Source organism: Bos javanicus, chromosome 24, assembly GCF_032452875.1.
Source record: "Bos javanicus breed banteng chromosome 24, ARS-OSU_banteng_1.0, whole genome shotgun sequence".
Taxonomy (NCBI): Eukaryota; Metazoa; Chordata; class Mammalia; order Artiodactyla; family Bovidae; genus Bos; species Bos javanicus.
Window position 1 is genome coordinate 20,957,393 of NC_083891.1, and position 18,057 is coordinate 20,975,449.

General features: G+C 41.7%; 1 protein-coding gene across 3 annotated transcripts in view; it reads right to left on the reverse strand.

Annotated features, from left to right (window-relative positions):
- MOCOS (molybdenum cofactor sulfurase) overlaps positions 1-18,057 on the reverse strand; it is a 60,742-nt gene that overhangs the window by 9,262 nt on the left and 33,423 nt on the right. For all 3 annotated transcript variants that reach the window (XM_061399579.1, XM_061399578.1, XM_061399577.1), the window contains exons 9-12: positions 16,095-16,257; positions 8,549-8,627; positions 7,094-7,218; positions 1,608-1,713 (exon numbers count right to left, since the gene is read on the reverse strand). In XM_061399579.1, coding sequence (XP_061255563.1) covers positions 1,608-1,713; positions 7,094-7,218; positions 8,549-8,627; positions 16,095-16,257 — 473 coding nt within the window. The remainder of the gene's footprint in view (positions 1-1,607; positions 1,714-7,093; positions 7,219-8,548; positions 8,628-16,094; positions 16,258-18,057) is intronic.

Genomic DNA, 18,057 nt, shown 5'->3' on the forward strand with positions numbered 1-18,057 from the left:
CCTGTGCTTTATGAAAGGGAAAGTTTTGCGTCTAAAAGCTATCAGCATCAGTATGTATAGAAGAGCATCCATCAAATTAAAAAACAGAACCAGGGATGCTCACCACGTACTAACCACAGGCTGTTTCTCTTATCTTTGATCACCTGTCCTTCCTACCCCCACCACTTGTCAGCTTTTCACTAAACCAGCTGATAGGAACCAGAGGTGCATCAAGCCACCTCTTCTTCCACACCAAGAATTCCAAAAAACCACAAACCTGATCTCTCCAGGGCTCCGGGCACCTAAGAAAGAGGGTCACTCAGTGCTGGGAAAACTCAGTGAACACCCAAGGACCACGCATCACGTTTCTGCCCCCAAACAGGGCAGGATGGACCTCAGCAAGGGAAAACCATTATGTGTCTTTGCCGATGACGATAAATAGGAATTGGGAAGCCCACGTGACGCAGTGGTAAAGAATCCACCTACCAATGCAGGAGACACAAGAGACACAGGTTTGATCCCTGGGTCAGGAAGATCCCCTGGAGTAGGAAATAGCAACCCACTCCAGTATTCTTGCCTGAAAAATTCCACAGACATAGGAGCCTGGTGGGCTACGGTCCATAGGGGTTGCAAAGAGTCAGACACGACTGAGTGACTGAGCACACACATAAACAGGAATTACTACAAAAGTCCATCTTTGCTGTTCTTATTAAGCTACATGTGTACATGTCTGCGTGTGTGCACACAGGTGCCGGGGACCACACGGCACGTGATAGTCACAGGAGCGTGGCTCAGGACACAGACAGGTGTGGACGAATGAGCCATCTGTCTCTTACATAATAGCTTTTTTTGTCCCAATGGTCTGATTACCTCTGGATTTCAATTTCCTCTAAAAACCAATGAGGGGGCTTGAAGCCCCCAAGCCCCTTTCTGGAGCTGACCTTTCCAGAGTCCTTGGGAGGTCTCTGGGTGGGAGTGAGCAGGCAAGGGCACTGGTTCTGTCTGATGATACAGACGACATCTGCAGTTATAACTTGAAAAGCATGACTGCTATTTTCACTCAAAATAACTGTGCAAGGAGGGCAAGGCTCCTAGGGGCCAGGGAACAGTGGGAGGGTGGGCAAAACAACTGTGTCCGATTGCTGACAATTCCATTAAAGCAAATGTTAAGAACTGAAATGATTAGACAGTGAGAGTTGGCATTCTCCACTAAGCATCTTGAGGGCATCAAGAAGGACACTGGAAGATAAAGCAGAACCCTCCAAAAGATTAAGGTAAACTGTTTTGTGACTTCTCTGGACCTTGGTTTCTCAGTGAAGGGTCTGGACTCAAGATTCTCAGAATTTTTCTCCCCAGGCAGGTGACTGGCTCACTCCCAGGGGCAAGTGGTTACACCTGTTTGCTATTCCCAAAGTGTTAGTCACTCAGTCATGTCCAACTCTTTGTGACCTTACAGACTGTAGCCTGCCAGGCTTCTCTGTACATGGAATTCTCCAGGCAAGAATACTGGAGTGGGTAGAGCCATTTCCTTCTCCAGGGGATCTTCCCAACCCAGGGATCGAATCTGGGTCTCCTGCGTTGCAGGCATTTTTTCCCCAGGTAAATAGCAAATAGTAAAGGAATCTTACCTTGTGCTTAATTGCTGCTGAAGTTCCAAAATACTGGATCTGTTTATCAGCAGATACTGTGCCTCATTCACCAGAGAAAGGGTGGCTGTCGTGTGAGCAGACTGATCTAAAAAAGGATGGAGTATTTAAAAGAAGGGCTGCTGGACAGAGAAACAAGCTAAGTGTCCACGGATGGGTAAACAGATGAGCAAACTGTGGCATACGTGCACAGTGGGGTATTATTCAGCCATTAAAAATGAAATCTTGCCATTTGCAATAACATGGAAAGAGCTTGAGGGCATTATGCTAAATGAAATAAGTCAGAGAAAGATAAGTTCTGTATGATCTCACTTATAGGTGGAATCTAAAACAAACAAACAAAAAAACCCACCAAAAAACAAGCAAACAAAACACAACAAAACAAACTCATAGAGCAGACTGGTGGCTGCCAAAGGCAGGGGGGCAGACGGGCAATATGGGTGAAGGGGATCAAAAGGTGCAAACATCCAAGCACAGAATATATGTCTTGGGGAGGGTAATGTATACTGTGGCAACTATAGTTAATAAAACTGTATTGTCTATTTGAAAGCTGCTAGGAGAGTAAATCTTAACAGTTGTCATCAAAAGAAAAAAAAAATGTAACTATGTATGGTGACTCATGTTACCTAGACTTGTGATGATCACTTTGCAATACATACAAATATCAAATTATTATGGCATACACCTGCAACTAATATAATGTTGTATGTCAATAATACTAAATTCAAAAATTTAAACTAAATTTAAAAAGAAGAGTTGCTTTCTTGGAATGCAAATGAATTGTGCTTCTATTGGCTTGCATTTTTAAATAATACACATTATTTCTATAAGGGAAAAATTGGTGCCTGTGGGAATAACAAAAATGTTCTAAGCATAATTCAAACAGGAAGAAAATTAGCTCCTAGAAGATTGTTACTAATCTAGAAAAAATAATAAAATGCTGATGTTAAATTGTTCCAGCAAAAGAGACTTGAACGTAACATTCTGAGAAGAGATGGAGCTGTGGGGAAGTAGGGGGGCTCTTCCCCAAGAAAGAAGGACCTTGATGAGGGCCCTGGGCCAGGAAGATCTGTATCTAGTCAGGGAATCTGGTCAAGGAAAGGTGGGGTTTGCCCTTGGCCAAGTTTGTAATACTGACTTTGTTGTTGTTCAGTCACTAAGTTGCATCCAACTCTTTGTGTCCCCAAGGACTATAGCCTGACAGGCTCCTCTGTCCCTGGGATTTTCCAGGAAAGAATACTGGAGTGGGTTGCCATCTCATTCTCCAGGGGACCTTCCTGGACCAGAGATCAAACCCACGTCCACTGCCTTGGCAGGTGGATTCTTTACCACTGAGCCACTAGGGGAGCCCAATATTGACCTTAGATATATATAAATAAGACAAGTTTTAAAACTATAGAAAAGTTTTTTTAAAAAAAAGGAGTGGAAAAAAATATCAAAGTCATGCAGAACTGCCTCAACCTGTCACCCAGCTTTGATCAGCCACTTGTTGGGTGTGCCAGAGCTGTCATTATAGATGCTGATATGAAAGGGTTGCCAGACCAAAACTTAGAGAGCTGTTGCAGATTCAGGCCTGTGGACGCCAGGGTCCCTAAGAATGGACAGTGCCAAGAGAATCGCTTACAGGTTCTCTGCCTCCATGGCTTCTTTGCGAGAACAGCTCATCAGAGCAGCGAGGTGCCCACAAAAGGCCCTTCTCACCCTTCACTGGGAAAGACCGCACCTTTCCTATGGCATTTTGGCCCTGGGGCTAAAAATCTGGGTGGAAAACAAAAGCCCCATTCACAGCCCTGGAGTCTGTGCTAAGAAAATAAAAGTCCCTCAAGTATGGGAGAATGATTCTCCTGTAGGTCAGATGACTTCCAATTCTTTGCTAACCACAAAACTGCTGGAACTAATTAAGCTGTCAAATGACAGATGATTAAAGTCATCCTGATGTTAGATCCCTGTGCCTCAGAAGAAAAGTTTGAGTGACAGCCTGCTAACCAAACTCCGTCATCCCCAACTATTGACTTAAATAAGATTCTTCAGAAGAGAACCAACGCCCAGCACCAGCTATTCTGATCATAGACGATAGCTGTTCATGGACACTGGAATTAATCACAGGCAGCCAGTCATCTCATTAAGAGATTCATTTTCCACTATTTTTTCTCTTTATGTTTAATAGCTATTTTTCAAATTTTATAATATAGTTTTTATTGCTTTGATCAACTGTGTTGATTTAAAAAAAATTATTAAAATTCATGATAAGAACTCAACCCGGAAAAAAATGTCCTAACACTGAGACACTACAATCACAGAAAACTTTTAAAAATTTTATGCATTTCAATTCATATATAATTTTAGTTTAAGGTAAATATGATAGGGTGATCAAGGAAAGATTTTTCAAGTATAAAATATACAACACTAAGATAAAATTCCATCAAGGAAGTGGAATGGCAATCCAAGTTGAAGAAGGAAAAGGAAAGAAAGACAATTTCTATACACTAAAAATATTTTTTCAGGATTTCCCTGCTGATCCATTGGTTAAGAACCCACACTTCCACTTCTGGGGGTATGGGTTAGCTCCCTAGTTGTGGAACTAAGATTCTGCATGCCTTGAGGTGAGGCAAAAAAAAAACAAACAAAAAAACAGTTTGTTCATATACATATTTTTTAATGAATACTCATAAGAATCAAATTATTATGATAATGAGATTCCACTGGCTTATATTTAAAAGGGCAAAATATGAGTTTTCATGTTAGTGACTACAAGTATACTTTATTTTGTGCTTCCTGGTAAAGAACCCGCCTGCCAATGCAGCAGACTTAAGAGACATAGGTTCGATTCCTGGGTCTGGAAGATCCTCGGGAGGAGGACATGGCAACCCACTCCAATATTCTCACCTGAAGAATCCCACGGACAGAGGAGCCTGGCAGCCTACAGTCTATGGGGTTGCAAAGAGTCGGACACGACTGAAGCAACTTAGTTCACAGCACACACAAACTTCATTTTATTGAATTCCACCTTAATCGAACCTCACAGGTACCTCGCAGGTATTGTACTTTTTATAAATTGAAGGTTTGTGCAACCCTGCATCAAGCAAGTCTACTGCGCCGTTTTCCCAACAGCACCAACAGCATGTGCTCACTTCACGTTTCTGTGTTGCATTTTGGTAGTTCTTGCAATGTTTCAATTTTTTTCATTATTATATTAGTTATGGTGATCTGTGATGTTACTATGTTATATGATCTATGTTCCTAGGTTATGTGATCTTTGATATTACTATGACTTGCTGAAGGCTGAAGTATTTTTAATTAAGGTATGCACACTGATTTTTAGACTTAATCCTATTACATACTTAATAGATAATGGTAGAGTATAAACTGGAGAAGGCCAATGGCACCCCACTCCAGTACTCTTGCCTGGAAAATCCCATGGATGGAGGAGCCTGGTGGGCTGCAGTCCATGGGGTCGCTGGGAGTCGGACACGACTGAGTGACTTCACTTTCACTTTTCACTTTCATGCATTGGAGAAGGAAATGGCAACCCACTCCAGTGTTCTTGCCTGGAGAATCCCAGGGACAGGGGAGCCTGGTGGGCTGCTGTCCATGGGGTCGCACAGAGTCAGACACGACTAAAGCGACTTAGCAGCAGCAGCAGCAGAGTATAAATATAACTTTTATATGCACTAGAAAACCAAAAAAATGTGTGACTTACTTTTGTGGTGGTCGGAAATTGAACCCACAATATTTCCAAGGTAAGCCTGTATATATGCAATATGCTGGAAATCACATCCTTTGCATCTGCCTAAACTACTTTTAAAAAATTTAGGTGACAGTGTAAAGAGGTAGTGTAGTTTAAAAATTTTAAGTGTTTAAATACCTAGACCCAGACCATCAGAGACCACACCACCATAAATGGCATCTTTGAAATATAATGTTCACAAGCTGACACTCCCTGATCTTGCATCGAGCAGGCAACAGATTCACTCTGCTGCCCACTTCACCTGCCCAGGTTCCATCTCCTATCAGGACAGTCAGAGCCTGCCTGACCTCTTTGCTTCCTTCTTCTCTCTCTCCATTGCAGCCTCTACACCTCACCAGGGATGTCTTTCTGATACAAGCAGCATCATGAAACTCCCCAGCATAGAATTCTTCAATGAGTCTCCCACCCACAAGATAGTGCTTCTGACTTAGCAGCATGGTCATCTCATCTCCCCATCTCTTACCCCATCACCTGCCTATCCACATCCCACCCTCCTAAACCCTTCCCTGAGCCCATGAAATGCCAAGCCCTGCCAGTAATCTTCAGCAATCTTCTTGCCTCTTTCTGCCTAGAATAGTCCTACTCTCCTGTTAAAATGTAACTCCAAACTCACCTCTTCCCTGAAGCCCAAGACTCATTCCAGGTGTAGACTTACAAGCCAGTCTCCCTGAGAGCTAGTGACTAAGCCAGGTCGTTCGTGCCCAAATCAGGAATGTAGCAACTATCCAGTCCACTGATTTAGTCATCTAGTATTTACTGAGCAACCACTATGTATCAGGTCTGTTCTAAACACTGAGCACAAAGCACTGGACAAAGCAGAGAAAAATCCTTCCCTCGCCAAGTTTATGATCTAGCAGAGAGAAGGCAGAACATAAACAGGATAACTGAGTAAAATATTTGCCTTCTAGGACGTGAAATGTGCCACAGAGGGACCTCCCTGGTGATCCAGTGATTCAGACTTCACGCTGCCAGTGCAAGGGGTGAAGGCTCACTCTCTGGTGAGGGAACTAAGATCCCACATGGTCTGTGGCATGACCAACAGATTGAAAAAAAGAAGAAGAACCATAGGGAAAAATAAAACAGGGAATGAGCTGGGAGGTTCAAGAGGGGGCTCTAGTTCATAGGAGGGCAGTCAGGCAAGGGTCCCCTGAGAAGGCGATATTGGAACAGACACGTGAAAGCTCACTCTTCGCATACCTCAAAGTACTTTCTTTGACCTCTAAGTACTTTCTGTGACCTCAAAGTACTTTCTTCTCTAAAGTCTCATTTTATGCTCACAACAGCTTACGGCAGGAAAAACTGTCAAAACCCTTAAACCTAAGTAATTGAGGTCTGCAGAATTCCAACACCATGAGGTTCAAGGATTTGCCAAGGTGTCACAATCACTTGGTGTCAGGACAGAAATCCAGATTTTCTTAGGATATAGCAAGCTACCAATGTTTTTATTAAAAAAAAAAAAAAACTAACCGATTTTTCTAAACATGCAGAACTGAGGCAGAGAGCTTGAGCGGAGCCTGCAAGCCCGCCTGTCCCCTCAGGGTCGGTCTGAAGGCCACGAGTGGGCCCTGCTGACCTGCGGGGTCACCTCGGCACCTGTCTGCCCAAGGCCTACCACCCCCACTTCACGAGCAGATTACCCTGTCGACCTGTTTTGTGGACTGATGTTCATGTCTGCTGAGTCCAAGTTCCTGTCCCCTAAGAAGCAATCCAAATGTAATACCTTTGCCATGTTTCTTCTTTGCATTTCTTTGAAAGTCTGAACTTTGTTTGATCAAATGATAGGGACGGCCAAAAAACTTTGACAGCCAGTTGGAAATTTTTTCTCCACAATCATATGTGTTTACCCTGACAAAAAAGAAAAAGGAAAGATGGTGAACATTATGTAGTATTCCTTTAAGTAATTGAAATAGCAAAATGTTATATAGTATAATATAACAGAATATAATAGAATATAATGAAGTCCCCAGCAATACAGAAACCTAAAGTGACAGGTGTGCTTAGGAAGCTGCAGAGAGATTTGCATGGGGAGGCCTGAGATTTGTGCCTTTTACAAAGTTTTCAGATCAAATTAAAAGCTTTAGAAATTTCTCTTTCTACCTCTCCTTTTACCTAAATCTAATCTCAACCAGAAAACATGTGGAATACAAATTTTCTGATTGTGGGTCCCGATCTTATGGTTCCTAGCCCATCTAATACCCCAACCAATTAAACCCTCCAAACACAAAAATTATTAACTTCACAGTTCACTAGTGATTTATATACTAGTAGAAGGCTTTTAAAATGCCACTGGCTTTTAGTGAACACAATAAAGCAGTCAGTGGGTACATTTGTGTTCAGGAAATCATGGTATGCATAGTGCTGATCAGACTGCATTTCCTTCTGCCCTGCGAACAAGTAAGTCATGAAGGGATATGTCAAACACTTAAGCTACACACATCCAAACTGGATTCAAGCTGTTAGCACCTCTGGGTCACATTGGGATGACAGAGGGCTATGGACACGCTCAGGAAAGGCGGGAAGGTGATAGTGTGAGGATGGTCCTCTACCCAGTTGGGCATCGTGGGCCCCGGCTGTGCTGGAGGCCCATGGGGTGAGCACACTCTGCACCCTCTTGCCAGTTCTTGTGCAGATTTAAACACTCATCAAAGCACATTTTCAATCAGAGTAATGAATTTTGGGTGAATATTTTGGAAAGTTACTATAGCAAATCTTCCCATGGAGAGAAATACAGCCATTTCAGGGTGAAAGTAAAAGCGTTAGTCACTCTGTCATGTCCGACTCTTTGACACCCAGTGGACTGTAGCCCACTGGGCTCCTCTGACTATGGAATTCTCCAGGGAAGAATACTGGAGGGGGTTGCCATTCCCTTCTCCAAGGGATCTTCCTGACCCAGGGATTGAGCTCACAACTCTTATACTACAGAGCAGATTCTTTCCTGTCTGAGTCTGCAATTATTTATCCCTGGTTTCATGTAGCTGCATCTGAGAGGACTGGCATTTTCTGGTTAATAATGCCTTTTGGATAGCGTGAACTCAGGCTTCTTATACTGGGAACCATGAGTGCTTGATATAATGAAAATGGACTTAGGTGCATCTTTCAAAGCACCAGAGAGAATGTCTGCAAAGTGACGTTTCATTCTTCCCTTCCCTGAGAGTTTCACCTGCCACAGTCTCACCTGTCCGCACAGACTTTGCTTTGGCAAATCTGAACCTGCTCACTGTTCTCCTCAAGAGGCACCTCTATAGGCTCCATCCCTAATGAACAAAGGTTAGAGACAAATTTATCATCATGCAAAAAAGAGCAAGTATATGTTTTTAAAGTCCATTATTCTGAAATACACAAGAATTAATGAGCTGGGCAATTGGTTGAGCCAAATAAGTGGTTGGGTCTTAGAAATCTCTTTATAACACAGAGATTCTCTGCATCATTGTTAGCACCACCAGCAGCAGGTGTACCGAGCAGCTTTCTCTCGGGAGACCCTGCACTGGGGCAGTCACATCCATAGTCGCTGCGATGCTGTAAATTCCTCTGAAAGATGTCTCTCCCTCTGGAGGACTCCACATCCTGATGTCATTGCTCTCTAAGCTACCTAGATCCTCTAGAAATAGACAGGCTGGCATGAAGGCTCGGTCTGGAAGGAGGTCAGCATAGAGTGTCAATTCTCCTAGCTCCTAGGAGTCAACATCAAATTGGATTCCTGAGTCAAACATCATTAGTGCTAAAAAAAAAAAAAAAAAAAAAAACTGTTACCATGTCAGTGGAGTTGGGAAGTGATTCTTCTCTAAAAAGTTTTTATACACATTATACATACAAAGGAGCATACAACATATGTACATAAACTTAGAATTAAATATGCGGAAGAAAATAGAGGAAATTGATCCAGGGCTCCTGAAGAGTGTAAGATTGTTGATAAAGGCTGGAACAGCTGAGGCATGCTGCCACTCTGCATGCCTTCTCATCCTTCATGAGTCATTAAAAATACAGGGAAAGGCATGAAGCCAAGATGCCTGAGTATAATCCGTGGTGGCCCTTCTCTGTGGATACCTCCTCTGTGGCCCACCTGTGCTCTCCAGCCATACAGATTCATGCGATATTTGGTAGAAACCAACACAATACTGTAAAGCAATTATCCTTCAATTAAAAATAAGTAAATTTTGAAAAATTTACACACAAATGTTCATAGCAGCATTATTCATAATAACTACAAGTGGAAACAATCTAAATATCCATCAACTGATAAATGGATAAAAAAATAAGTATGTCTAATTGTTCAACAGTATGATGATCCTTAGAAACATTATGCTAAGTGAATACAGTCATATACTGTATGATCCCAATTACATGAAACATCCAGAACAGGCAAATCCATAGAGACAGAAAGTAGATTAGTAGTGGCCAGGGACTGGGGATGAGGTTGGGAATAGGAAGTGACTGCTGGTGGGTATGGGCTTTTTCATTTAGGATGAGGACAAAGTGTTCTAAAGTTTATTGTGGTGATGACTGTAAATATACAAGAATAATAATAATTGAATGGTACAGTTCAAATGAATACATTTTGTGGAATGTTCTATAAATATTGATCAGGCTAGAAGAAATAAATAAAAAGGTGGAAAATAATATACTATGCAAACACTAACCAAAACAGAGCTGAATGGTAGGATTTGTAACAAAGAATTTCACACTTCAAACTTTGGAACAAAGAAAATTATGATATATAAAGAGGAACATTGTTTAAAGAGGGACCAATTCACCAAGAAGTCAAGTATACTATGTGAAGCAAAAACCAACAGAACTAAGGAGAAAGCAGACAAATCGACAATTACAGTTGAGGACTTCAACACTCTTTTTTTCAGTCATTAACAGAACTAGTAGCAAGTGCATAAAAAGCCAGCAGGTATATAGAAAAACAGCAATACTGATCAACAAAGTGGATATAACTGACATCTACAGAACACTCCACCCAACAACAGAATACACATTCCTCTCAAGTGTATATGGAACACTCATGGCAATAAATCACATCCTTGGTTATAACCCAAAACTTAACAAATTTTAATGAATTTAAAATCTACAAAGTAAGTACTCTCTTTTGGAGAGTTTATGGAATTAAACTAAAATCAATAACAGAATGAAAATAAGAACATCTCCAAATATATAGAAATTAACACACTTCTGTAATCGATGGGTCAAAATGAACATACAGAGAGCAAGTAAGTACATCAAAAGATGCTTAACATCATTAGCCAGTAAGGAAACCAAATTAAAATCATGATGGGATGCCATTACACACCTATTAAAATAAATAATACAGAACACTGACAAAAACTGACCGGATGTGGAGCAACTAGAACTCTCGCACACTACTGGTGGAAATGAAAACAATACATTCCAGAAAATGGTCTGGAAGTTTCTTTTAAAAGTAAATTACCCTTAATATATGACCCTGCAATCAACTCTTAGTATTTATTCTAAAGAAATGAAAACTTCTGAGCACCCCAAAACCTGTACATGAATGTTAAAAGCAGCTCTATTCATAATTTCTCAAAACTAGAAATGACTCAGATGCCCTTCAGTAGATAAAAAGAGGACATACCACACTCAAGTATGTCCATACAACGGAATACTACTCAACAATAAAAAAAGAATAAACTACTGATTCATGCAATAACTTAGACGGGACTTAAAGGCCTCATGCTGAGTGAAAGAAACCAACATCAAAAGGTTACAGATTGTGTGTTTACATTTATAGAACATCCTCAAAAAAAACTAACAGTGATAATTTTTAAAGGGTAAAAAAAAAAAAAAAAAAAGCCATAGTGATAGAGCTTTGACTGCCAGGTGTTAAGGACGGGGAAAAGAGAGACTAAAAAGGGATGGCACGAAGGAGTTTCCTGGGGTTTCGTTTCTTGTTTTGTATCTCGATTATGGGAGTGACTATTCAATTGTGTGCATGGGTTAAAATTCATACAGAGAACAAAAGGCCAAGAACAGCCAGGACCATTTGGAAGCATGGGGTGGAAGGACCAGCCCTATCAGTTATTGTTGTTCTTTGGTCACTCAGTCGTGTCCGACTCTTTGTGACCCCATGGACTGCAGCACGCCAGGCTTCCCTGTCCTTTACCATCTCCTGGAGCTTGCTCAAACTCGTGTCCATCAAGTCGGTGATGCCATCCAACCATCTCATCCTCTGTCATCCCCTTCTCCTCCTGCCTTCAATCTTTTCCAACATCAGGGTCTTTTCCAATGATTCGGCTTTTCCCATCAGGTCACCAAAGTATTGGAGCTTCAGCATCAGCCCTTCCAATGAATATTCAGAGCTGATTTCCTTTAAGATTGACTGGTTGGATCTCCTTGCTGTCCAAGGGACTCTCGAGTCTTCTCCAAAACCACAGTTCAAATGCATCAATTCTTGGGCACTCAGCCTTCTTTCCAGTCCAACTCTCACATCTGTACATGACTACTAGAAAAACCATAGCTGTGACTATATGGACCTTTGTCAGCAAAGTAATGTTTCTGTTTTTTAATATGCTATCTAGGTTTGTCATAGCTTTTCCTCCAAGGAGCAAGCATCTTTCAATTTCATGGCTGCAGTCACCATCTGCAGTGATTTTGGAGCCCAAGAAAATAAAATTTGTCATTGTTTCCATTTTTTCTCATCGATTTGCCATGAAGTTATGGGACCAGATGCCATGATCTTAGTTTTTTGAATGTTGAGTTTTAAGCCAGTTTTTTTCACTCTCTTCTTTCACTTTCATCAAGAGGCTCTTTAGATCCTCTTTGCTTTCTGCCATTAGGGTAGTATCATCTGCATATTCGAGGTTATTGATATTTCTCCTGGCAATCTTGATTCCAGCTTGAGCTTCATCCAGTCTGGCATTTCACATGATATACTGTGCATGTACATTAAATAAGCAAAGTGACAAAATACAGCCTTGACATACTCCTTTCCCAGTTTTGAACCTGTCTATTGTTCCATGTCTGGTTCTAACTGTTGCTTCTTGACCTGCATACAGGTTTCTCAGGAGGCAGGTAAGGTGGTCTGGTATTCCCATCTCTTGAAAAATTTTCCAAAGTTTGTTGTGATTCACACAATCAAAGGCTTTAGCATAGTCAATGAAGCAGAAGTAGATTATCAGTTATTGAGATTCAGTATATACTTCTAGTAGTGACACTGGCTCATTGGTTCAAGAAAAAATAAACCACTGGAGCAGAATGGAACCCCTACAGCCAAGAAGCATGATCAATGAATATATGGAAATGGTATATATCACAAAAGTATAGCTGTAAGTTAGGAGGGAAACTGGAATATTCTGTAAATGGTAGGTGGAGTGCAGAAGAAGTGAGAGCACAGAGGAGAACACAGGGAATTTCATCTATATCTGAAATGTTTCTATTTCTTAAAAGGAGGAGAAGGAGAAAGAGGATGTGCAGAAGGGACAAAGAAGGTAGGTAACAAGAGGGGAGAGATAGGCAAGGAGGAGAAATTGAAGCAAATGTGGCCAAATGCTAAGCTTCTTAAACTTCGATGATGTAAGTATGTTCAGTTCAGTTCAGTCACTCAGTCGTGTCCAACTCTTTGTGACCCCATGAACCACAGCACGCCAGGCCTCCCTGTCCATCAATAACTCCCGGAGTTCACCCAAACCCATGTCCATTGAGTTGGTGATGCCATCCAACCATCTCATCCTCTGTCGTCCCCTTCTCCGCCTGCCCTCAATCTTGCCCAGCATCAGGGTCTTTTCAAATGAATCAACTCTTCACATCAGGTGGCCAAAGTATTGGAGTTTCAGCTTCAGCATCAGTCCTTCCAATGAATATTCAGGACTGACTTCCTTTAGGATGGACTGGGTGGATCTCCTTGCAGTCCAAGGGACTCTCAAGAGTCTTCTCCAACAACAGTTCAAAAGCATCAGTTCTTCAGCGCTCAGCTTTCTTTATAGTCCAACTCTCACATCCATACATAACTACTTGAAAAACCATAGCTTTGACTAGACAGACCTTTGTTGGCAAAGTCTGCTTTTTAATATGCTATATAGGTTGGTCATAACTTTCCTTCCAAGGAGTAAGCATCTTTTAATTTCATGGCTGCAATCACCATCTGCACTGATTTTGGAGCCCAGAAAAATAAAGTTAGCCACTGTTTCCACTGTTTCCCCATCTATTTGCCATGAAGTAATGGGCCCAGATGCCATGATCTTTGTTTTCTGAATGTTGAGCTTTAAGCCAACTTTTTCACTCTCCTCTTTCACTTTCATCAAGAGGCTTTTTAGTTCCTTTTTACTTTCTGCCATAAGGGTGGTGTCATCTGCATATCTGAGATTATTGATATTTCTCCCAGCATTCTTGATTCCAGCTTGTGCTTCATCCAGCCCAGTATTTCTCATGATGTACTCTGCATATAAGTTAAATAAAGCAGGGTGACAATATACAGCCTTGACATATTCCTTTTCCAATTTGGAACCAGTCTGTTGTTCCATGGCCAGTTCTAACTATTGCTTCCTGACCTGCATACACGTTTCTCAAGAGGCAGGTCAGGTAGTCTGGTATTCCCATCTCTTTCAGAATTTTCCACAGTTTATTGTGATCCACACAGTCAAAGGCTTTGGCATAGTCAATAAAGCAGAAGTAGATGTTTTTCTGGAACTCTCTTGCTTTTTCCATGATCCAGCGGATGTTGGCAATTTGACCTCTGGTTCCTCTGCCTTTTCTAAAACCAGCTTGAACATCTGGAAGTTCATGGTTCATGTACTGCTGAAGCCTGGCTTAGAAAATTTTGAGCATTACTTTGCTAGCATGTGAGATGAGTGCAGTTGTGCAGTAGTTTGAGCATTCTTTGGCACTGCCTTTCTTTGGGATTGGAATGAAAACTGACGTTTTCTATTCCTGTGGCCACTGCTGAGTTTTCCAAATTTGCTGGCATATTGAGTGCAGCACTTTCACAGCATCATCTTTCAGGATTTGAAATAGCTCAACTGGAATTCCATCATCTCCACTAGCTTTGTTCATAGTGATGCTCCCTAAGGCCCACTTGACTTCACATTCCAGGATGTCTGGCTCTAGGTGAGTGATCACACCATCGTGATTATCCGGGTCATGGAGATCTTCTTTGTATAGTTCATCTGTGTATTCTTGCCACCTCTTCTTAATATTTTCTGCTTCTGTTAGCTCCATACCATTTCTGTCCTTTATTGAGCCCATCTTTGCATGAAATGTTTCCTTGGTATCTCTGATTTTCTGGAAGAGATCTCTAGTCTTTCCCATTCTATTGTTTTCCTCTATTTCTTTACATGGATCACTGAGGAAGGCTTTCTTATCTCCTTGCTGTTCTTTGGAACTCTGAATTCAAATGGGTATATCTTTCCTTTTCTCCTTTGCTTTTCACTTCCCTTCTTTTCACAGCTATTTATAAGGCCTTCTCAGACAGCCATTTTGCTTTTTTGCATTTATTTTTCTTGGGGATGGTCTTGATTCCTTTCTCCTGTGTGATGTCACAAACCTCCATCCATAGTTCATCAGGCACTCTATCTATCAGATGCTTTAACCTCTGAGCCACCAGGGAAGCCCATCTATCAGATCTAGTCCCTTAAATCTATTTCTCACTTCCACTGTATAGTCATAAGGGATTTGATTTAGGTCATACCTGAATGGTCTAGTGGTTTTCTCCACTTTCTTCAATTTCAGTCTGAATTTGGCAATAAGGAGTTCACGATCTGAGCCACAGTCAGCTCCTGGTCTTGTTTTTGCTGACTGTATAAAGCTTCTCCATCTTTGGCTGCTAAGAATATAATCAATCTGATTTCAGTGTTGACTATCTGGTGATGTCCATGTGTAGAGTCTTCTCTTATGCTGCTGGAAGAGGGTGCTATGACCAGTGTATTCTCTTGGCAGAACTCTATTAGCCTTTGCCCTGCTTCATTCTGTACTCCAAGGCCAAATTTACCTGTTACTCCAGGTGTTTGACTTCTTACTTTTGCATTCCAGTCCCCTATAATGAAATCTTTTTTGGGTGTTAGTTCTAGAAGGTCTTGTAGGTCTTCATGGAACTGTTCAACTTCAGCATTACTGGTCGGGGCATAAACTTGGATTACTGTGATATTGAATGGTTTGCCTTGGAAACGAACACAGATCATTCTGTCATTTTTGAGACTGCATCTTATTCAGATTTGTGCTGTCCAACACTGTAGCCACTACATGTATTAATTTAAATTAAATAAAATTTAAAATTTAGCTCCAGCATCCTGCACATTACACATACTCAGTAGCCACATCAGATTGATAGCTACCAAGCAGCACAATGTAGATGCTGAACATTTCCATCATCATATAAGGGTCCACTGGACAGAGCTGGTCTACATTCATACATGTTAGACAGTTCATAATAAAAATCCACAAAGAAGAATTAAAGCTTGCAGAACCTATGAAGAGTGAAGGAAATAAAACTAATGTAAGTGAAAGGACAACATACAGTTTCAAAATCGACACCTCTTTACTTTCTGATTGAATGGTCAGATCTTTACCTTTTCCCAGAAATATCCTCCATACACACACAAAACAAAAAAAAAAACACAAGAGGAACAAACTTCCTACTGTCTTTTCTATACATCATTTCACTTCCTTTTGGAATATTTTAATGTTTAGTATAGGAAAAGCCATGATTTTATTTTATGAGAATAAAGCTACTCTTGACAACTACTCTGTAAAAGTGAACCCTGTTTTCAGACCTTGGGCTTTGATGACCATGATCCTCCGCTGCAGGTCAATGAAGGGCTGGATCAGGCAGAGCCGGGGCTCCTGTTTCTGACTCAGGCAAATGCCGTTGTGATTCACAACCATCCAGCTTCGGTCATACAGCAGCCCTTGACTTCCTAGAGGCCACCTGATCACCTAAAAAAAAAAGTCAGTGTATTTTAAGCCAGCATTCCTCAAAAATGATCTTCTCATTTATTGCACAGGGGCTGCACAGATGCAGATAGGCTTCAGGAATTCAGCACAGACTTTTAAAGGACGAAAGGGTGGAGGAGAAGGAAACAAAGAAGACAGGGACTTTCCTGGTGGCCCTGGTGGATTAAGAATCCACCTTGAAATGCAAGAGATGCAGGTACGATCCCTCGTGAAGGAACTAAGATCCCATGTGCCTCCAAACAGCTAAGCCCTTGCACCTCAACTACTGAACCCTCACTCTGGAGCCTTCATGCCACAACTCGAATGCCTGCGAACCACAATTACTGAGCCTGAGCACCTGCCAGGAGTACAGAGTCCATGTGTCTGTATGCTCAGTCATGTCCAACTCTTTAAGACCTCACAGACTGTAACCTGCCAGGCTCCTCTATCCAAAGAATTCTCCAGGCAAGAATACTGGAGTGGCTTGACATTTCCTTCTCTGGGGGATCTTCCCGACCCAGGAATCAAATCCACGTCTCTGGTGTCTCCTGCATTGGCAGGCAGATTCTTTACCACTAGTGCCACCTGGGAAGCTCATGTGCTGCAACCAAAGATGCCACATCACCCAGCAGAGAACTCGTGTGCCTCAACTAAAACCTGACACAGCCAAATAAACAAACATTTAAAAAAGAAGAAGCCAATGCAAAGGAGACTACGGGATCAAGGGACCTTCCATTTACCCTCCAGATCCAGTTTCCATCCTTGTCCACTTCAGTGTGCTTTTTGCGTGGGTAATACGTGTGCCTAGCAGGGACGCGGAGAGCAGGTCTCTGCCCACCCTGTGTTCCACTTCCCTCCCCACAGGTCTCTGCTGCTCCCACTGTCTGTGTGTCCTTCCACAGCGGTGGGTGCCTGAACAGGTATATCCTCATAATACAAACTTGTTTCTTGCACAAATGGTGGCTCCACTGAAATGGTCACTGAGCTGACCCATTTTAAGTGTATAAAATATGTATATTCCTCAATGCTTCATATTTATACAAAATTAAAATACAAATTATGCCCAGTGCCCAGATCTTGCACTTAATACCATTCTCCAACAAAAACAACCAGGACTTCTTGGAGAAACGGTTTATTCTAGCGCTGGGTCAGGAAATATACAAGATGAGCCAGGAGTACCTTGTAGTGCTGGAAAAGTAAGGAAGTGCTCAGAAAACAAAATAAGGGAGGTACATGAAAGGGGTGCAGGAGTTAACTGAAAGCATGTCCAGTGGCAAAAAAAAAAAAAAAAACCCAAACATTTGAAGGACAACAACAATAATAATAACATAATATTGGATTGGGCTTCCCTGGTGACTCAGATGGTAAAGAATCTGCCAGCAGTGCAGGAGACCAGGGTTCAATCCCTGGGTCGGGAAGATCCCCTGGAGAAGGGAATGGCAACCCACTCCAGTATTCTCCCTTGGAGAATGATGGGCTACAGTCCATGGGGTCGCAAAGCCTCAGACACGACAGTGACTAACATATATAGAGAGAGTATTGGATTATAACCTAAAATATAAACTAAATACCCATGAGTCCATACTGATATAAATAAATGATTAAATAGAAAGGTCAACTCTCTCATATAGAAGAATTCCAAATTATTAATGTAGATGGTCCCCTCTCAAGAAGGTAGAACATAACTCCTTACCCATTAAATATGGGCTATGCTTAGTCACTTCCCTCTAAAGGGCACAGTATGGGAATGGGTGGAGGGGGAACCGAACAGTGAAGAACGCTGGCAAACACTATGAGACCCAG